This window comes from Bos indicus, chromosome 15 (assembly GCF_029378745.1).
Source record: "Bos indicus isolate NIAB-ARS_2022 breed Sahiwal x Tharparkar chromosome 15, NIAB-ARS_B.indTharparkar_mat_pri_1.0, whole genome shotgun sequence".
Taxonomy (NCBI): domain Eukaryota; kingdom Metazoa; phylum Chordata; class Mammalia; order Artiodactyla; family Bovidae; genus Bos; species Bos indicus.
Window position 1 is genome coordinate 59,253,518 of NC_091774.1, and position 22,169 is coordinate 59,275,686.

Sequence of the window (22,169 nt, forward strand, 5' to 3'; positions counted from 1 at the left end):
GTTGTAATAAGTGTACCGTATTAATGTGACATATTAATAGAGGAAACTTGAGCTTGGGGTATATTGAATAAAATCTTCCTGTATTATCTAATCAACTTTTCTGTATTTAAAACTATTCAAAATCAAAATGTCTATTAAAAAAACTTCATTTTTAAAAGAAATTAAAATATGAAAGTAATATATGCCCTGGAGAAACATACTCCAGAGGAATAATAAGAATTCTGTATGGTAGAGAGCTACTTCTCTCTTTAAATAACCATCTAATAAGAATACTAAATAAATTATAAACTTACAAATACTTTATCTGAAAGCACAACCACAGGTCTAAGATAACTTTATTTTTCTAGAAAAAGCAATCTTATGCTATCCAATGTAACTTTTTCATATTACAGAAGAAAAAAATGAAGCTAAGCAAAAAGCCACATGACTTGCGTCAGGTCACATGGTTGGTAATTCACAAAGCTAGAAACTAGCCTGAGGTCTCCCAGCTCCCAGTAGTACTGTGCTTTCCATCAGAGCAGTCTTTCTCAAACAGTGTGGAGTGTGCACAGGCTGGTGCTACCTGAATTGATTTTGCATGTATAAGATATGCATTAAACACTGACTAACAAATGACTCAACAGCAGTCGATTATTAAATCAGTTATGGAAAAAATTTCATGAATGGCAAAATTTAGGAAATCAGTCTCTATACCACACTGTCTGCTCACATATTCTGAGATTTTAACTTAGAATACAAAATATATTTTGCTTTTGTAATATGCACGTGATTTTAGAAACTTGCCTTTTTTTTTTTAAATAAAAGAGTTCCCAAATCATTTTAATGTACTTCATATGTATCAAAATGCAACATTTTGAGGAGTTTAACAGTAACTTTCCTACAGCTTCTGAGCTTGGTTTGAACTAAAATTATCATGTGTGCGAGTGCTCAGTTTTGTCTGACTCTTTGCGACCCCATAGACTATAGCCCACCAGGCTCCTCTGTCCGTGAACTTTCCAGGCAAGAATACTGGAGTGGGTGGCAATTTCCTACTCCAGGGGATCTTTCCAACCCAGGGGTCAAACCCACATCTCCTACGTCTCCTGCATTGGCAGGCAGATTCTTAACCAACAGCGCCAATTAACTTAAAAAAAAAAAGGAAGTCATTTTTACAAATATAGAAGTTACTGAATATGCTGTGCTCTTGTAAGCACTTCTGGCATTGAGTAGACAAAAAATATTTTTTAATGACCCAAAGGCATCTAGCAAACATTATCCTATTAGATGATTTAATTATATTTTATACCCTAAGCTCCTATTCCTAAGAAAACTCAATATTCTTTAATATTTAACTCAATTTTATAGTGTGTATATATATATATATATATATATATATATATAAATAAAATACTAACCAGACCAGAATTAACTTTTTCTAAAGTGTGCTTTGTCTTCATAGCAATTTAATTATCATGCTTATTGTGTAGTGCTCATTAAATTGTCATTAAAAAAAAATCAAATTCAAAATAAATGAGGAAATATCATAAATATTAACTCTCAATCTGATATTCAATACCTTTCATTCAACAAATTCTGATTATAAAACGAGACGTTAACAAAACAAACAAAAAAGACCCAAAGCTTTATTTGATATACTAGGCTCTCTGTGGTCTTTGCTCTTTATGTAAACATGATTCTTATATTCTTAAAACTTGATTTATAATAGATCTTTAAAACAAAATTATATTAATATGTTTCTGGGAATTATGCATATTTCAAAATACTTACACAAATAAACATATAGTACCTACCTTTGTATCTGCTAAGGCATTGATAACATTCCCAAGAGCTAAAAGTGATCGATTGATATTTGTGCCTTCTATAAACCGGGTCCCTTTAGCACTGGTAGCACTGGCTCTTTCAGACCCTGCCAGGTCAATGAGTGTCATCTTGGCAATTCGGACATTTTGATTGATACTTGCTGTTTTATCTTGTTGTCTCAAATAAATCTTTTTGAAATTACAGGATAATAGGGAAAATGAGGATTAGATTTAATAAAATTGAAAGGGAAATGTACACTTTATTTTTAAAAGAGCAAGAAATCAATTATTTTCACTATAAATACATACTGAACAAGGTACAGCTTGACTGGACTGGCTGATATCTAAGAGTATCAAAAGTAATTACTAAAGTTGAGAAAAATTTGAAAATGAAAAGACTTCCTATATGTGTGCTAGAGGGTAAATAGTAATAACTCCTGGTTTGATAGAAGGTTAAAACGGTTGCCTTTTATACTCTGGTAACACTTAGTCTAAGATATTTTGGGGAAATTTCAATGTCCCTGATAAACATTTCTCTCAAGACTACTGATAAATGAAGAGTCAGTGGGAAGAAGAGAAAAGATTAATGAAGCTTTGTGGATTAGAGACTTTCTGAAAGATTTGATATCCTCAGATTTGAATTCTTTCAATTATAACTATTAGATGAGTTTCAAATAGCATAATCCAGAATAAAGCTTATAATCGTTTGAATTTTAATAGAACTAGAAACTACAAATAACAACTACTAACCTATGCTTCAGGCTTTTCTAGACCTGTATTCCTAAAAAGTACTGCATCAACTGAATCACACACTCTTAAAGAATGCAACTACTTACACGGTCACTATGGTGAAATCTTAATCAGTACCTCCCCAGTGTATTGGTTCTATAAATCTAGAGCTATAAAGAGAAAGTCTGCTCTGAATAAAAGATTATCTTTTGGAAAGATTAAATAATTTTTACCAATTTAAGAAAAGGAAGGAAAACCTCTAATACTTCCATTTTACTATCATGTATTTTTACACAGGTTAAAAATTTACGTGTTTCTAATTTACATCATCTCAATTCTAAATATTCTTGACTGAATCTTCTCAAAGCTGCAAAGTAAAGGAAGTGCTGAGAAGTAGAAAAGTCCACAGATGAAGAGATATTTTAGAATGTTTGAAGGTTACCATTCATAAATTTGGCTACATTTAAATTCAATTTTAAGAGCTATGGTCTAGTGACCTGTTACCTGGAAAACAGCATGAGAACGAGAAGATGTAGCATTCATATCAGTGGGATGTTGTGTCCTGTTTCTGTTACCATTATCCAATAACTGCAAAATTTCCTCTGAAGATTTGGGCTAAATTAGTTGAAACAGAAGAAAAACATACAAATTAATCACTGGTCTTTAAATTTTTTAATAAACCACCAAAATCAAGCAGACTTTTACAGGTAAAATAGAAATTATTTTCCATATATTAAATCCCATTAAATATCAATCGTGTATCATCTGCTTAGCACTTTTGTGCTAAATGAAAAAATAAAACATAAAATCTAATCTCTCTGAGGAGATAAAATAATACATTAAGCAGAATAATATACTATATTAAATGTCCAAGTAGGGTTTTAAAAGAAAAGCCTATTTGATTATTTTAAAAGAAAACAAAAGAAGACCGATGATAAACTTGATTATTTTAACTTGATACTTCATTATTTTAAAATAAGTACATGGCTAAATTACCATACTTGCTATTTGAACAAGCAAAAAAAGAAGTTTGTAAACATACCTGATGTAAAGTCAATCCCTGAACGACCACCCCTTTTTGGGCATCTTCCCGGACAGCAAGTGGCCCTGAATTTACTAAGAGGTCACGAATCTGTTCATTATATACCTTAAAATGAAAAGGACTGCTTAGCATTGATGCTTAGCATTGACACTGAAACAGTAGCGACAACATCACATAAACATGTATACATTGCTGCCTTAAGGTTATATTAGAATTTGTCTCAAAGAGAAGCAGCAGCTCATTTTCATTCATCTCATCCCTTCTATTACACATTGCCATGACTTTTCTAACATCTGATAAAACATAAGAGTTTGATAACCAGCACTTGAACTTAAAATTTAATGATGGAGTCCTTATATCCTCCTCCTGTAATTCCCCATTTGATGACTACAAGTCAATAGAAATAGGATAGCTGGAATTGCCTCTTCCTATTTTCTGGAAATATATGGGACAAACAGTCTTGGGAAACTCTATAATAGATTGGAAATGTAAGTTGTATGGAAGTAGTGTGGTTCTTACTGGAGAAGATATTATTTCATGATGCCCAAGTAGTCCAAACTTTTTAAATTTCAGAGCTTAAAAGTTAAAGAAAACCCCTGAAAGATGGATGGTATTTATTTCACTTATCCTTCAACTGCATTAAGTTTAACATGTAATGATAATTCCATAATGGGACAGTCTCCCCCCAACTTGAATGAGGGAACTGAGGCCCTCAGAGTTTAAGTGATTTGCCCTAGTTCACAGTCACAAAGGTAAGAGCAGAGTCTGATATCCTCACTCTACTGAATGGCACTGAATACACATCTGTATTTTAAATTTCTGGCAATTCTTTTTCTTTTTAGTAATTTCTGTAAGTAATGTAGGGCTTCCCTGTTGGCTCCCAGTGGTAAAAAATCTGCATGCCAATGCAGGAGACATGGATTTGATCCCTGGATTGGGAAGATCCCTTGGAAAAGGAAAGGGCAACCCACTCCAATATTCTTGCCTGGGAAATCCCATGGACAGAGAGGCCTGCTGGGCTAGAGTCCATAGGGTTGCAAAAGAGTCAGATATGACTTAGTGACTAAACAACAACAATATAAGTAGTGTACAGAAATAGTACAATTGACATAATTTTATGAATTACGTGATAACCAGCACTTGACATAATTTTATGAATTATGTGATAACCAGTACTTACTAAAGGTACTAAGTTTTTTACTTGATAACAAAATGACAATTATACCTATTTGATAAGATTAAAAAAACACATATAAAATTTAATCTTTAAGAATTATTTTCTATAAGTTATACCCATGTTCTAATAAATAGCTTACAGTGATAATTCATTGCTGGTAAAACTTGTTATAATGAATGTTAACAATTTTTAAACGCAATAAATTCTTAGAAGTAGTAAAATGATAAAATGAAGAGATAATTTTTTGGTTCTTATTTTTCTGATAAGCAACAGTCACTTTTTAAATGATTTCCCTTACCCACTTCAATCATACAAAATATATAATTATACAATTACTATCAAGCTGGTCTATGAATCAAAATCACCTGGAAGCTTTTAAAATACATAGATGTCTTGGCCACAATCCAAATCTATTAAACTAAAATGTCCAGGGGGTGAGGTCTAGGTATGTCTAATTTTAAAAAGCCCCACAGCCAATTGTGGTGCATAGACTTGAGTGGAAAACCATTAGATTAGACATTGCCTTACCATTAGTAAAATGAAAACAGATTTAAAGAAAGAAAAAACTAACAACATTATAAAAATAAGCAAACTTCGAAATTCTCCCAGATATAAAAGGATCTAAGGAAGAAATAATGAATACGGTGCCATGCTCTCTTCCTAATTAAGTTCAGAACAATTCTTTTCAAAATACTTAACTACAGAAAATGAATTTGACTTCTCTTTTATCACCAAGTTCTATAGACTGACAACAATTTTTAGCAACATAATTTTAAATCAATTTTTGAAATGTGAAGAAACTCTCAAACAATAAGATGTCAGCAAGAGCAGTAAAAACTAGAAATTGACCCTCTGACATCACAAATGAAAAGGCAGTAAAATCAGGGATGTCTGTTTCTGCATTGGTTTCTGAAACACTATCTGAACACAAAGTGAGAGTGCCAATAATTAGTTATTATTTGTTGAATGTCAGCTATTAAGAGGGTAGAAAGTCTCAAATGATGAGGTATGTCAAAAAAAACCACACACACACACACACACACACGAGATCTGCACAATTTAAGCATACAGATAAATACTTAGAGAAAAGGATTATAACCTATGAAATAATATTAAGAATCCATTAGTCTACATCGATACAGTAGAGGAAAGGGAAAGCTCTTCCTTGTAGTAGAAAGCCAATGAAGAACTGTAGACGAAACGATGGAATTTGAAAATCATTACCATCTGCAATCATGATAGTAATTGATTCAGGCATGAATCATCAGTGGATACTAAAATGAACAGACCAAAGAATGAGGAGTCACAGGATTTATACTGTTTCCCTACAAGTTATTTATTAATTATAAAGGGTAATGCATGCTCAGTTGATTGGCTCATGTCCAGCCTGCCAGGTTCCTCTGTCCATGGTATTTTCCCAGCAAGAATACTGGAGTGAGTTGCCATGCTCTCTTGCAGAGGATCTTCGCGATCCAGGGATCGAACTCGCGTGTCCTGCATTGCAGGCAGATTCTTTACCGCTGAGCCACCAGGGAAGTCCCATAAAGGGAAATACAGTACCTTTATAGTGGAAAAACTTTGTAGACACCAGCGTAATGAAATTGATCAAAGTTAACACAGCCAGTATCAGGACTAATTATATAAGCCTCTTGATATGTTATATAAGAATTAATCATCACTTATGTGGTATTCCTGTCAGTCCATAACCTGAATGTAATCGTGACAAATCCAAACTAAAAGCTTTACAACAGCAATATAATATATATAGAAAAAAAAAATCCTGATTAAAGGGACAAAAGGGATGAATTGCAACTGAATACAATACACGATCTTAGATTTTATTTTCAAGAAAGGGTGTTATTAGAATTATCAAAATCTCATTATATCATTGTTAATTTCCTGATATTGATTACTATTCAGCTTTTATTTAACAAATTTCCTGTTTTTACAAGCCTGTAACAAACAGTTTAAGGGGAAAAAAAAGGAAAACCACATATGCAGAAAGAAAGAAAAGAGTAAAATGTTAACATATAGGGAATCCAAATGAAGGGAATCTAGAAGTTCTTTATACTATCTATACTAATCCTACTACTTCTGTGTAAGTCAGCAGTTATGGCAAAATACTTAATAGAAAAAAATAAAATCTACAACAAATAATTGAAGACCAGGAATTTTAATGATTTTATATTAATATATTCATGAAAAAATTTCTGCCTGATAGAATAATTTGAAAGGACAATGGAATTTATTATAAAAAGATTTCTCAATACTATTGATTAAACCAAAAAATAATATTACCAACTTACCTCCAGATAAGAAACTGCCGTACTACATACTTTTTCTTCTTTAATCTCATCCATGGATTTGTAAAGGTCTAGCATTGTTAGATACATCACTCCAGGTTCAGCAGCTGATCCTAGCATTGTGTGGGTCTTTCCAGCTCCCGTGGCACCATATGCGAGTACTGAGTTTTTACGAAAAGGGATCAGCGCTCTTTGTTATGACACATAACACTACTGTATCTACTGTCCAGTGAATAAGTCCCACCTGGATATCCTAAACAGTAACTTGTAAATCCAACAGATCCAAATTCATTTATAGTCATCCTTAAATCCTGGCAATTTATAGTATCATACTGTATTTCTAACTGTGAGTTCCACCAAAGCAGAGACTATGTATCCTTCCTACCTAGTAAGTGACTTATATTACTAGTAAGTGATCTGGCACAAAGCAAGTATTAAATATTAATACAAATTTGCAGAATTCCAAATAAAAGCCATTTATAATAATTCCTTAAAAAATTTTTGTTTTAGGTAAATTACTTTGCTTTCAAGACTCTATCCAGTACAACAGAACAGTAATACATTTCTTCAAATGCCAAAAAAAAAAAAACAAACAACCCACTCTGAATTACATGTGGCAAACACCCAACATAATATTCAGTTAAAGCAGTAAGTCTTTGAGAATTAATTTTATAAATTAAATCTCTCTGCTAAGTTTGTTAACTACAAAAATATTTTTTAGTAGGATGGATTAAACTGATTCATGTTTCATTCTATTTTGTTTTATGTAAGCTGGCAGTACAACACGAAGTCTTAAGATAGTTGGATAATATAAATAAAATCCAAAAGAAACCAAAGATTCAGTATTACTTTTGTAGAGATTTTTTCACTTGGAGTTAAAATAATTTTTTTAAATCTCTAGAGACAATATGGAGTTTCATGAATGAGGAAAAGAATATCTGCTTAAAAATGAGAATCAAAGAAGGTCTAATCAATAAACCACATTCCATTCTTTCTTGACCTAGAGGGTAAACCTTTTGCAATAAAAGTGAATGAGTCAGTGAAAGACAGGGAAACATATTATAGTTTTGGGGTATCTTAAAGATAATGCCATAAATGGCGGTAATTACAAAAATATTAATAATGGTGTGAAGTACCTGGTAAGCATTCAATTAACTGGCATTTTGGAGGGCTCTTTTTCTAGGAAATCAACAGAATCATTTTGAAAGGCAAATTATTATAGGTCTGTTGAGAGCACTAAAGATGCTTCTTTGGGCTGAAGATATGCTAAAACAGCACATGTATGACACTCAACATGGGCTTTAAAAATAGTTACTTCAAGGTACTATAAAGAAAAAATAGTGCTATGAGGAAATTGCCAAGTGTTCAGAAATGTTCCACTATCCCCCAGGGATAGACTGTTGCAGAGGTAAACATTGGGAATATTTATGAATACAAATTGTGAGAAATCTGGCATCAACTATCTGAAGCATGTGGTTTTAAAACATAAGAAATGGAAAGGATGACCATCTATAGGAACCAAAGCAAGATCCTGGAAAAGAAAGTTTCAAAATGTTATATATGATGACTAACTTTCAAAGAAAATCTACATTTACAATGAAGTACTGAACTGAAGAATTTTTAGCAAACAAACACCTTAAAATTGATTATATTTAGAAGAGTCAAGTAGATGTCCTAATATAAAAGTGAAATTAGATGGAATCATTAAATCCCAGCTGAAACAATTACCTGTGCAATTATATCCATTCAAAAAACTACGAAGAATTGGCTTAGTAGTGTGTTCAAAAACTTCCAACTGAGTTGAAGTTTCATCAAAAACAGCATCAAATACAAATTTAAGATCCTTATTTTGTCTCTTTGTAATGTCTCGATTCATAGTTTTCTTTCCATGGAAAAAGCTGATTTCTTCTTGCTTGGGATCAAAAACAAGAATATGCTTATCCACAACATGGACTACTTTATGAAATCCAGAGGCCTTTTCTTTTGTGTTCTCAGGACGCACACGGACAACTACTTTCATGTGATGACACAGGTCTTCCTCAGTGACAGACATTGTTGACTATCTTGATTCCTCTGCTTATGTGAGTGGCTGAATATTTCTCTGAAATTAAAGAGTATTAATATTAATTCTACTATATGCAAAATGACTAGCATGTAGTAGTAACTTAAAAAAAAGGTGTTGTGTTTCACTCACATAGTAAGTTACTGGAAATCCCTAGTTTGAAACTTTCCAATGGTTCTTATTTTGACCTGAATTTCTTTTAATGGCCTAGATCTTCTACCTCATGTCCTATTGTCTTCCCCATTGCCCCTATTCCAACTAACATGCCAAGTGCCCCAGTGACGCCCTTCTGCTAGCCATTCTATCATAAAGTGCTTTCCTCAGTAATTACATGACTAACTCTGTCACTTCTTTCAAGTCCTTGCTCAAATGGTGCCCATTCTGCCCACCCTTATTAAAATTGCCAAACCAATTCCTAACTGCCCTTATACCACTCAATTTTTTCCCAAAGCACTTACCACCTCCTAATAGAATATATATTTTCCATCTATTTAGCATGCTTGGTGTTTACTTTCTCTATTCTAGTTAAACTATAAGCCTCTTAAGGGCATTTTAACAAAATCTTGTTTTGCTTACCAATGCGTTCCAAGTCTAAAACAGTGCCTAGTACATGGTAGACACTATAAGTGTGCATGTTTATTTGCGTCCGACTCTTTGCAATCCCATGGGTTGTGGCCTACCAGGCTCCTCAGTCCATAGAATTTTCTAGGCAAGAATACTGGGGTGGTTGCCATTTCCTACACCAGGGAATTTCCCGGACCTAGGGACTGAACCTGCATCCCCTGTGTCTTCTGCATTGGCAGGCAGATTCTTTACCACTGAGCCACTTGGGAAGCTCAACAGACATTATAAAAACTGGATGACAAAATATGCATAATTTTAGAGCAGAGACTAGGATCTATATTCAGAGATTAGAATTTCTGAATACAAAAAAAACTAGGGGACTATACCATCTCTATTACTTTCTACCTGGATGAGCTAACTGACATATACCTGGAACTATTTTTAACTCTATGGGTCTCTGAGATACAGGTACAGATAAGCTTGGTTGTGTCAATTTCCAGTGCCAAGAGACTTGCAGTCAAGATCAATTTTATTAAAAATAGTTTGTAAGCCAAAGCTATCCCTTCAGTACTTTAATACAATTCTGAGAGACCCTTTCCTGTCCATTCTCATGACCCAAACTAAAGTAGTATTGGAGCTTTCCTGAAAAATCAAAGCTAGGTTTTTCCTACCTGTGATTATATATGGTTTAGCTATAAAGTTAGGACTTCCCTGGTGGCTCAGATGGTAAAGCATCTGCCTACAAGGAGGGAGACCCAAGGTCAATCCCTGGGTCAGGAAGAACCTCTGGAGAAGGAAATAGCAACCCACTCTAGTACTCTTGCCTGGAAAATCCCATGGACAGAGAATGGTAGGCTACAGTCCATGGGGTTGCAGAGTCAGACACGACTGAGCTACTTCACTTTCTTTTCTTTTCTTTCAGCTATAAAGTTTGAGTTGAAGTGAAAGCCCAGGGTCTGATTAATATTTCAGAGATTTTTTAAGTTTTTGTATTTGCATATCATTTAATATTTTTGCATTTGATTTTTGCAATCTGATCACTTTCACTGTTGACATACTTGAGGAAACGGAAACCACTGAGGCCACTGAAGTAATGCAGACAAGAGATGATGCAGTCAACTTAGAACAGGGAGTGGTAAATATAATCTGAAAGTAAAGATAAAAGAATTTTCTGATGCGGGAATGAGAGAAAGATAGGATTCAGGAATTACTCCAAAGTTCTTGGCCTGAGTGTCGGAAGAACAGAGTAGCCATCAACTGAGATAGAAATAACTGAGGGTAAAGCAGGTTTTGGGGTGAAGATCAGGAGTTCATTCTGGACATCTTAAATCTGAGAACATTAATCAACATCTAGATGGACATTTCAAGGCAGCTGGAAGCTAAGTCAAGAAAGTAAAGGCTGTCCTCAGAGTTTTAACGCCATGTGAAGATTTTCAGTTTTTCAAGCTTATCATGGCATTAAAACTTAGGGGGGCCTTCTAAATCAAGGAGGAGAGAATGATCAATTGTGCTAAATACCTGCTAATAGGTCCATTTCAGTTCAGTCGCTCATTCGTGTCCGACTCTTTTGACCCCATGTATTGCAGCACGCCAGGCTTCCCTGTCCATCACCAACTCCGGGAGCCTACTCAAACTCATGTCCATCACTCCCGGAGCTTACTCAAACTCATGTCCATCGAGTTGGTGATGTCATCCAACCACCTCATCCTCTGTCATCCCCTTCTCCTCCCTCCTTAAATCTTTCCTAGCATCAGGGTCTTTTCAAATGAGTCAGTTCTTTGCATCAGGTGGCCAAAGTATTGGAGTTTCAACTTCAACATCAGTTCTTCCAACGAATATTCAGGACTGATTTTCTTTAGGATGGACTGGTTGGATCTTCTTGCAATCCAAAGGACTCTCAACAGTCTTCTCCAACACCATAGTTCAAAAGCATCAATTCTTCAGCACTCAGTCTTCTTTATAGTCCAACTCTTACATCCATACACAACTACTGGAAAAACCAAAGCTTTGACTAGACGGACCTTTGTTGGCAAAGTAATGTCTCTGCTTTTTAATATACTGTCTAGGTTGGGCATAGCTTTTCTTCCAAGGAGCAAGTGTCTTTTAATTTCATGGCTGCAGTCACCATCTGCAGTGATTTTGGAGCCTCAAAAAATAAAGTCTGTCACTGTTTCCGTTGTTTCCCCACATTATTTGCCATGAAGTGATGGAACCAGATGCCATGATCTTAGTTTTCTGAATCTTGAGTTTTAAGCCAAATAGGTTAAGTACTTAGTAAAAGTCATCATGGGATTTGGTAACATAGAAGCAAATAAGAACAACGTGGGGCAATGGTAGGACAAAGGCCTGAATAGGAGAAGACTCAGATAGCAAATACAGGAAGCACTACTGCACAAGTAAGCAAAGAAATGGACAGGGTTAAAAGAAGATATTGTGTTTCCTAACGTGGAAGAAATAATAATGATAATGCTAACATATATCAGAAATCCATACACTTTTGAAAGGAATTCAAATTAAGGCCAAGACAATCTCAAACTAGAAGACACTGGACATAGCACTCCCTTTTTAGGACTCTGTGAGTCCCCAAAATATAACACTGAAAGGCAAAGGATGGTCATTTAGATTCTAACAGTTAGGTCCCAGATGAATTACTACTCTGGTCTTTTTTCACCCTGAGCTTCTGTCTCGCCAACTCCCATAAATACCTATACTCCTTTTCTTTGACCTTGGACAAGTTACTTGATCTCACTGAATTCCAGGTTTCTCATTTGTATAAAAGAAATAATACCTAATAGCTGTCCTTAAGCTAAAAGAGATAAAAAGCATTAAGTGTATTAAGGCATTCAATAAATGCCAATTCTCTTCCCTACCTGCCTCCAATCCTGCCTCTTCTTCCCAAAGATAACTAGACCATCTTTTCATTGTTTCCCAAGGAGCTTATCACTGGCATTTTGGTTAGATCAATTCTTCCTTATTTGGAACTGTCTCAAATATTAGAGGATGTTAACATTTCTGACCCCTGTGTATTAAAGGCTAGTAGAATCTCACATTCCTTGTGATACTCAAAACTAACCTCTACATAGACTTCTAATGGGGGAAAGGGGAAGAGAAACTAAAGAGCCTCTTGATGAGGGTGAAGGAGGAGAGTGAAAAAGAGGCTTAAAACTCAATACCAAAAAAACTAAGATCTGGTCCCATCACTTCAGGGCAAATAGATGGGGATAAGGTAAAAGCAGTGACAGATTTCTTCTTCCTGGGCTTTAAAATCACTGCAGATGGTGACTGCAGCCATGAAATTAGAAGACGACTGCTTCTTGACAGGAAAGCTGTGACAAACCTAGACAGTGTATTAAAAAAGTAAAGACATCACTTTGCCGACAAAGGTCTATATAGTCAAGACAATGGGCTTTCCGGTACGGATGTGAGAGCAGGACAATAAAGAAGGCAGAGCATGGAGGAATTGATGCTTTCAAACTGAGGTGTTGGAGAAGACTCTTGAGTGTCCCTTGGACAGCAAGGAGATCAAACCAGTCAATCTTAAAGGAAATCAACCTTGAATACTCTTTGGAGGGACTAACGGTGAATATGAAGCTCCAACACTTTGGCCACCTGATGCGAACAGCTGACTTATTAGAAAAGATCCTGATGATGGGAAAGATTCAAAGCAGGAGAAGAGGGCAACAGAGGATGAGATGCTTGGATGGCATCACTGATTCAATGGACCTGAACTTGGGCAAATTCCAGGAGATGATGAGGGACAGGGAAGCCTGATGTGCTGCAGTCCATGGGGCAGCGAAGAATCAGACATGACTTGGCAACTGAATAACAAAAACAGATTCTCACGTTCCTTGTGATACCAAAAACTAACCTCTACACAGATTTTTCTAAAAGCTTTTAGAAATGTTCAACAATGCCTTGCTTTTCACTGATATGCTTCTTTTTTCCCCTTCAATGGTAGATAAGATATACACAAATGAAATGGTTAAAAAACATATAAAACATCAGGTGATTTTTTTTCAAAACAGATCTTAGGTTGGAAGGTATCTCTTGTTAATTAACTCATTAACTCAGTAAGTTAACTGTTAAAATCCCAGTTCTTCTACTTACTGGCTGTGATAGTGGGCAAGTTACTCAATCTCCTTATGGATTAGTTTCCTCATCTGTAAAGTGGGACTAATAATACTACCTACCTTATAAAGTTCTTGTGAAGATTAGCACTTAGAAAAATACCTGGCACAGAGAAGGCATTATAACATCTGCTATTATTATTACATATAGCTTAGTGAGGAAAGAGCTATTGAAATAATAGTGCAAATATGCAAAGCTGTAACTCTGATAAGTGCTATCAGATAAAGGTTAACAGTGCTACCTAAGACTGAGTTTGAAAGCTCCCCAGAGGAACAACTGGAATGGAGAGCTGAAGAATGGATAGTTATTACCAGGTTAAAAAAAAGATTTCAGGAGAGAAAAACTAGTTGTGCACTCAGTAAATATTCACTGAGTGCCTTCTATGTGTAAGGCATTTTTCTGGGCCTTGGAACAGACAGTTAGAAGTGTATGTATGGGTTCTTGTTTTAGATGGGAATGTTGTGAAAAGAGACCGAAGTGAGGGACTAAGCAAGTAAGTGGCTCCCAGGCAGGAGTATTTCAGGGCCACAAGTCCAAAAGCCTGTGGTAGGAAACAGCTTGTGCAGAGGACATAAATGGCTGTGTGGTCAATTTGCTTAAATCTCATTTTGTTTAACCATTTAGTTTTATATGATTTTAATTCTATCTACAGCATCTAAAGAGATGCTCAGTTAAGCTTTGCTCAGTCCTGACTGTAGCTGGAGAGAACACAAGGGAATGGAGAGGGCTGCATTAAAAAGATTAAGCTGGATAAAAGTGGGGCCAGATCTAGATTTCAATGTCAGGTTATAGAACTTAGATTGGACTTTGAAGTTAATTGGGAATTATTAAATGAAAAAATTATGCTCAATTATGTTCAAGTATGTTGATGTCATTAGGAATTAATGAGGTTGTTCCTACATTAAAACATGATGACTGCTTTTTTTTTTCCCTAACATGGCCAAGTAAAAGAGATAGACATCCAGTTGATTCTGACTAAGGCACACAGAAATTACATTCCTTGACCATTTTTACTTACGAAGTGGCAAAACAAAAGACTACATATTGTTATCTGTGCAATAATGTGTTACCTCAAAAATTATTTTCAGATGATCATTCAGAAGATAGTATCATAGTCTCTGTTCAGTTTTGTCATATCTACTTTCAAGTGATATCTGTTGAATAGAATCAAAAAAGCGAGCTGGTAGGATTTCACTGGTGGGACTAAAACATTAAGGACAAATACAACACCATTTCCTTTATAATAGAAAGGTATCTCTAGAGTGGGTAGAGTATGAAAGAGAGTGATGAAGGGGCTTTAGTAGTAATCTATAAAATGATAGGGTTGGACTACATTGATAACTAATGTTCTTTTCTAGCTCTAAATTTTATGATTATTGTGTATGACAAAAATATAACATCTAATGGGACTATATACCTTTATATTCCTCCTTATCTCTTGTCGTGTGCTTGGTATATAGTTAAGTTCTCAAAACATCTGATTAATGAACAAATTAATAAGTTATAAAAAGTAGACATGGAATTCAAAAAAGCAATACAGCCATTTTTGGCAAACACATACTATACTTCTCTAAGAGAACCAACATACCATAGCAGAGTGAAATGGTTGGCAATAACAAGAAATCATAACAAGGATCCTGAGGCATCAAAAAAAGTTAAATAATGTGCCCAATTTCTTTATAAAATTAGGAAAATGAGATCATTTTTATGTTAATTGTTGAAGATGGTTAAAACACTATCACTTAAATAAGGTTAACATTCAATTTTCTGGGAGAATGACTTACACAGAGAGCCTCATTCTTCTGTTACGTTTAAGGAAGCGGTGTTAAAACTAATTCTCTTCAATAGTTGCAAGTTGATATAAACCAAGTTGAACAGGTAAATCCTAATCTTATATCTAGCTACTGTTTTCCTAGATAAAATTTAAGCCAGTTAAGTCAAAGATCATATGAATATACAATAAATTTGACTTAATTCATCAATTGTATGTACTGATACCGTCTTCAAAAGAAATCAGATCATGTGATGTACCTCATCTTGTTCTGCTCCAATGACTCTCCAGCATATGAATAAAATGCAAACTCTTTACCAGGTCCTATAGGATCTATACTTTGTTCCTGTCTAATGTTACCCTCCTTCTCCATTACTGTTTCAGTCTCACTGTCCTTCTCAGTGTTTGTTCAACACCTCAGTCTCATTCTGGCCTAACTTTCTCTTCTCTTTGCCTGGAAGGCTCTATCTTCAGGTATTTACAAATCTTAATATCTCAGTTCATCATTCAGGTCTTTGTTCAAACGTCACTTCACAGAGGTTTTCCCTAAAGATTTCATTCCAAACTGTATCACCCTGCCCTTGCCTCTTTAATTCCTTATCAGCTTTATTTTCCTTCCTAGTATATAAACTACTTGGAAAATATATATTATTTGGTTACATATTTATTGCTTAGTTCCCTTCTAACATGTTAAGCACCATGAGAACTGGAACTTCATCTGCACTCCAGAACCTAGAAAAGGGCTTATCACATATTTAGAAATTTTTACATACTTGTTGAATAACAGAACGAATGAACTAATGAAGATTTTCAAGATACGTGTGCAAAAAATAAATGCAGAATAGTGGATATGGTATTCAACCATTTGTATTTTCAAAAGACATATACATACTTGTATGTGTGTGGGCTCTCTCAGGAAGAGAACACAAGAAATTGATAATACAGTTGCTTGATGGTGGGAAAATAACTGACAAGCAGGTTTACTTTTTCCTTATATTCTTTTGTACTATTTGGGTTTTAAACAAGTCTAGGTGTTTTTATCTCAAAAACAAAACAAAAAAATATTAAAATTTACCTTAAACACAAAGTTTCTCTTAATAACTTTGGAATACTTTTTCCTGAGCTGTTATTCTACAAATAGAAATGGGCTAAGCAATTTAAATACTTATTTAATCTCTGTAATCCTATGATATAGGATTTTATATTATAGGATAGATACAAAATCATACCTATTTTATAAAGAGAGAAACTGTAATACAGAGGTTAAGTTAACTGGCTGAAGTCACATTATTGGAAGCATAAGACATGAAATTTGAACTCCGACTGACTGAACCTAAAGTTCAAGTATTTAATCATCTTCTCCATAACGAGATAAATACATAACTCTAAGAAATTTTCTGATAGAAGAAGTTAAACTATTTTCACTTTTGATAGAAACCTCAGGGCCTAGTACTGGGGCTCTTGCAATGAATGTTGAAACAAAACTGGAAGTTCATGATTTTTCTGTGCCTGTTGGATAATATAAGTATCTATTTTCAGAAAATGTTATTAATTTAGAACTCTTGAATTAGGTGGATATGATGATAATTAGTAATAATGAACAGTGGCTGTCATTTGAGAACACTCTGTATGCCAGGCATTATGATAAACATTTGACATTCATCATCTCATTCAGTCCTTAAAATATAAAGTAGACTCTATTACTGTCTCCAATTTACAAAAACAGAGACTTAGTTTTAGGATAAGGAATTTTTCCAAAATGACATGCGATTAAATGAGAAGCCAAAATGTGGATCCAGGTCCAAATCTATAATACATGTTCTTAGTAGCTATGCTCTATTGGAATCAAAACGAAAGGCTTTCAAAAAATGGAGCAGACATGTTGTATAAATTTTCTTGAAGGTGTGGAATAATACAGTTATAAATTATTTCTTAAATACAAATTCAAATTTGAATTTGATTCAGATTCCATAAACATTTTTTAGGACCAGGAACTACCTTCCACTTTATCATGTACAGTCTCTATGTAACTTAAACCTCTTATTGGAAATAACTTTGAGTGTTAGAGCCACTGCTTCTAGTAATTTGCAAGCATCAAGGAAGAATGAAAATTTCAAATGGAGGGAAGGGCAGTACTAACATCTGGACTATTTTTTTTCCTCCTAGATTTCAGAGTTGACAGCATAAGTCATTTTATTGTGTACCTTAATTGATTCAAGATATATTTAGAGTGGAACAAGATACATTTTAAAATGAAAACTTTGTGTATTTGTAAATACTTGTTTAGTAATAGGAGACAATTTCTACCGTTAAAAGGCAGATAACCTTTGTGTACTGAAATAACCAATTCCTACCAAATAGTAGAAAGTTAATAAAAAGCAGTATCTAACCTTTGGATTTCATGTTCTCTGGCAACAAAGTTCATAAATACTTACCAAAATCCAAGATGGGGTCGCTGACCATGGTAGAATAACACTATCAACTGAAACCTGTAGAATGTCTAACACATCCTACCTGGTTGTTAAAAATTAGTAACCTATACACTATACAACACAAATTTTTAATTCTGGCCAAATAATGTCATAAACAGCAGTCAGCCTTGACTTCTCTGAAACAGAGTGCCTAATGAACACTCCTCAAGGCGAATCTAGCAGAAACTTAAGAAACGATGGTAGAAGAACTGATTCTCAGTGCTTTAAGTATTTTTTATTTGCAGAGCATCATCTACCAGTATCTCTTCCATAGCCCGGCTGATCCTCAGCAAACCTATTAGTCACTGTTGGCAGGTTTTATCTTGATGCTACAAATGGGGCTCGGGGAAGGTTCCCAGCTGATCTTTGACAGGTTAACAGCAGAACCTCGCTGGACAAAAAGCTTGCAAGTTGGGGAACCAAGGCTCCTCATCTGACAGTTAAGCTTAGGGTTATACTTCAAAACAAAACACTCTGTATACGGAGTCCTGAAGGAACTTTGCACTGTAAGGTACTGAACAGTTAGTGTTCAGCCAAAGTCTGGGAAAAGAGCCAGGATGCCCTTTAAAATTTCCAACTTCCTCAGAATTTCAGGTAGGAGATCCCTGATCTTCCTGCTGAGCCGTCCAGGACTCTCGTTCAGGCAGAGTCACATTCTAGTGCGTTCTCAAGTTCCTTCTTCCTTTCACTTTCTCCCCAAGGAACCTTAACCAGGCCCACCCGCAACCCTACCCTATCGCCGCACTTAAGGCTTCCGTGTTTGTCAACAAGCCCACTTGGTTCTCTATTCCTGAGGCGGCGGGACCTCTCCGCTTTCAGCGAGATACGTCATCCAAAAAAAGTCCCCGAGACCAGTTTTCTCCTCTAGCCTTACACTCACCTCAGGCCCAAAAAGTTTCACTCGAATGTCCGCCACCCGGCTATTCAAACTCAGCCTCGAGATTCAAACTCAAGCCAGCTTCCTCAGCGCCTCTTTTCATTGGCTGCCGTCTTCGTGACGTCACCACGCAGGACGTGGCCGTGGCGCGCTGCAGATTGGCGCCAGGCGTCTTAGCGGCGCGGAGCACTAGAAGCTGCCTAACTCCCCGTCACCGTGGCAACGCGGAGGCTGTTTCCGGAGGCGTTGGCCGAGGTGGGCGGGGTTAGCCTGCAGCTGCAGGTGGGAGGCAGACACCTGGGATCTTCAGGAAGCCTTCAGACCGCGGGCACGGGCCCGGTTCCTGGGTTCAGGGTGTGAGTGAGACGAGTGCGGGCAGGGCTTGGTCATGCCCTCTGCTAGGGGGAGAGGCGGAGCCTGTGGGTATGGATTAATGGGTTTTGGGTGTTTATTTTCTCCTTTTCTCTATTAAGCAATGAGGCCTCCAAGGCACAGGTCCAGTGATCTGGAAGCTATAGGGGCCTGTTCCTTCCAGCCACTTTCACGTGGACGCAGCTGGAGTCAATTCATCTAAATTAATCGAAAGTCCAGGACTTTTGGTTTGAGGGCCCAGGCTTCGTTGCTCAGGAACCCCAGGCCCATTCCCTTAGTGCCTGCTGACTGAAACTATTTGTTGTATGACTGTTTTTTCCATTTCTTTCTAAGATGGCATTACAAAATAAATTTATTCAAATTTATTGGCCTAGTTCATTATTGGATGCAGTGGGCTTTTAAGTCCTGGGTTGTAGTTAGAATTTTAGAATGTAACTATAAAAAGAAAAAAATATATATATCTGGGAAAAAAATGGCAGATGTGTTTGCTAAGAGAATTCATCGTTTTTTCTCAGGATATTTTTAATAGTATGATCTGAATTTTTGTTGTTCTTATGTTACTATTGTTGTATCCATTCATTCAATAGTTATTGATTGTATATTTTAAGGACATAATAGCGCACAGTTGAGTCAAACTCCTGGCCCTCTTGGAGCTTATGTTCTAGTGATTCAACATCACCGTATATACAAGATGGCACACCACCAAATGTAGAATATTTTAAGTGAACAATGTAGGGGAAACCCTCATAGGCATTTATTTTCTATTGAAGAAAACCAGAAGCACTTTGTATTGTATATGTATTGTATATGATGCATAATATATGATTATTTCTGAGCACTGGATAGAGCATCAATAAAGCTACTAATTGCTGGCTGTACTAGATGGATCTTAGCTAATGAGTAGTGATTTGTATGGTGGTGGGTTTGGTAGTAAAACTGAGAAGGCTTTTTATTTCAAATATGCAGTCACTCTGTGGTACTTTACCTTTGATGTCCCGGGCATTTTATTAATTTTATATATATTATCTAATCACTTCCAAGTTTTAAAACAGCCCATGAGATATATATACTATTTATTTTACTGAAAAGAAAACTGAAGTTTTCAGAAAATCTCTTAAGAAAAATATTTCTTTTGAAGGGTACAACCCAGCCAATTCAGAATGGAGTCACTTGTTTCTGAAATACTTTCTAGATTAAGTGATATTAAGATGATATCCTAATCTAGTCTGAAAATAGGCATGTTTTACCAATTCCTTGTAAAACTGTACTGATTATTGCTAAAGGAGAAGTGTTTACATTTCTTCCTTTTTGATAGCCACATTGTATAAGGCTGAACCAATTTCACAGGTGTTTCTACACCTAATCTAGTGCTTATTTTACATTTAAATTCTCCATCACACTTGCCGTTTAAAAGAGTTCAGATTATGAAGTTCATATTCTTAAGGAATTGTCCATATCTCTTAAGGAGTAAGAAATTTTAACATTACAATCAATGTCATTACTCTGGCAGCTGGCTTCTCTTTAGTTGGCAAGTCATTAAGGAGTGTAATAGAAACGATAGGAAACTGATGTATTTTGTAATGAAATGAAGGCAAAAGAACCCAAAATTTTCAAACACGTAGTACTAAGGAGACAAATTCCCACCTTTCATTAGGAATTAAGAGTATAACTAACTGCTGTCTTTTAGAACACAGAAATTTAACATAGGTTTAGAGTAAACTGAAAAGAGTGGAGAAAAGACAAAATGGAAAGTTAGATTTGAAGTTGCATCAGACATTAAAAAAAAAAGTAAAAGTGAATTTAAAGCTGGCAATGGTAGGAGTTTATATCTCACTCGACCCCCAGGAACACCTTTTGGAGCCCGAGCGCCTGCGGGACCCTTTGGGAGCTGGGGACTGGAAGCAACGGAACCAAAGGCAGACGGTCCTCGGTTGCTGGGGCGGACGTGGGCCCAATCTGTCCGTCCCCGCAAGTTTCCCCCAGGGCTGGGACCTGGGCGAGCGGCAAATTCAGCTTTTCCCGGATCATAGTGTTCGTCTCGGGCCCGAGTTGGAGGCTAACTGAGAAGTCTTCGTTCCTCAGGTGAGGAGAAGGTGGTCGAGTCCCACCCAGGAGCTCTTTTGGAACCCGCTCCACGCCTGTGGGGGAACTTCAGGGGACGACGGATTCGCCCAGCGCAAAGGAAACTCGCGCCTCTGCTCTTACGCTTACTCTCTTCAGCATTCATTCATACCGAGTTCAGAAGTTTCTAAAGAGTTTCCCTCTTCCGAGTGTAATTCTTACGCAAAAGAGTGGATTTTTTTTTTTTTTCTTCTTCTTCTTTAGGACCTTTTTCACATTCTCTGCGTTCGGTTGCCAGCCTCCAGGTCGACTTTTTGGCCTTAGGAATTAGATTTCCAAAGAGTTTTCTCTGCAGGGGGAGCTGACTGCAATGATGGTAATTGGTAGTACCATTGAGGAAGTAGTTTTCAAAGGTATCGCTCACCTTTGTGTTCCCACGTTTAAAAGAGTAACCTGGCTAATTCCGTGGTCTCAGCAGCTTAGACTGAATTTTGCTGGCAGGCAAAAGTTAAATGGCTTACCTAGAAAACCACAGAGTTGGCTCCAGAGCTTAGATTTCTTGACATCCTGCTTCTTTACTGTAAACAGAGGGAACGTAAAACTATCTTAAATCTTTTAGGGTGGCTGGTTCTTAGCAGACTACAGGAGTGCTCTGAGTTACCTGATAGGAGATTGGGCTGCAGAAGAGAGGGGATTCCCTTTAGAGCTTGCCCCCTTCCATTTTTAGGGACATATTAAAAAACACAACCAAAGAGGAAGGTTAATTATTGAAATGTTTTGTCTATGCTTACTCAGGTTAGTAGCCAATTCATG

At 36.1% G+C, this 22,169-nt stretch overlaps 2 protein-coding genes across 9 annotated transcripts in view; one reads left to right on the forward strand and one right to left on the reverse strand.

Annotated features, from left to right (window-relative positions):
* The window catches only part of KIF18A (kinesin family member 18A), an 86,074-nt gene extending 67,040 nt beyond the window's left edge, over positions 1 to 19,034 (reverse strand). Inside the window, exons 1-6 of the mRNA XM_019975856.2 lie at positions 18,927 to 19,034; positions 8,779 to 9,151; positions 7,054 to 7,211; positions 3,571 to 3,675; positions 3,033 to 3,143; positions 1,791 to 1,988 (exon numbers count right to left, since the gene is read on the reverse strand). Coding sequence (XP_019831415.1) covers positions 1,791 to 1,988; positions 3,033 to 3,143; positions 3,571 to 3,675; positions 7,054 to 7,211; positions 8,779 to 9,103 — 897 coding nt within the window. The 5' untranslated portion in view covers positions 9,104 to 9,151; positions 18,927 to 19,034. The remainder of the gene's footprint in view (positions 1 to 1,790; positions 1,989 to 3,032; positions 3,144 to 3,570; positions 3,676 to 7,053; positions 7,212 to 8,778; positions 9,152 to 18,926) is intronic.
* Positions 19,035 to 19,063: 29 nt separating this feature from the next.
* The window catches only part of METTL15 (methyltransferase 15, mitochondrial 12S rRNA N4-cytidine), a 217,316-nt gene continuing 214,210 nt past the window's right edge, over positions 19,064 to 22,169 (forward strand). For 2 of the 8 annotated variants that reach the window (XM_019975442.2, XM_070803981.1), the window contains exons 1-2: positions 19,197 to 19,346; positions 21,141 to 21,377. The gene's annotated coding sequence lies outside the window, so the exon portion shown is untranslated. The other 6 variants (XM_019975441.2, XM_070803980.1, XM_070803978.1 and 3 more) reach the window with 6 other exon arrangements.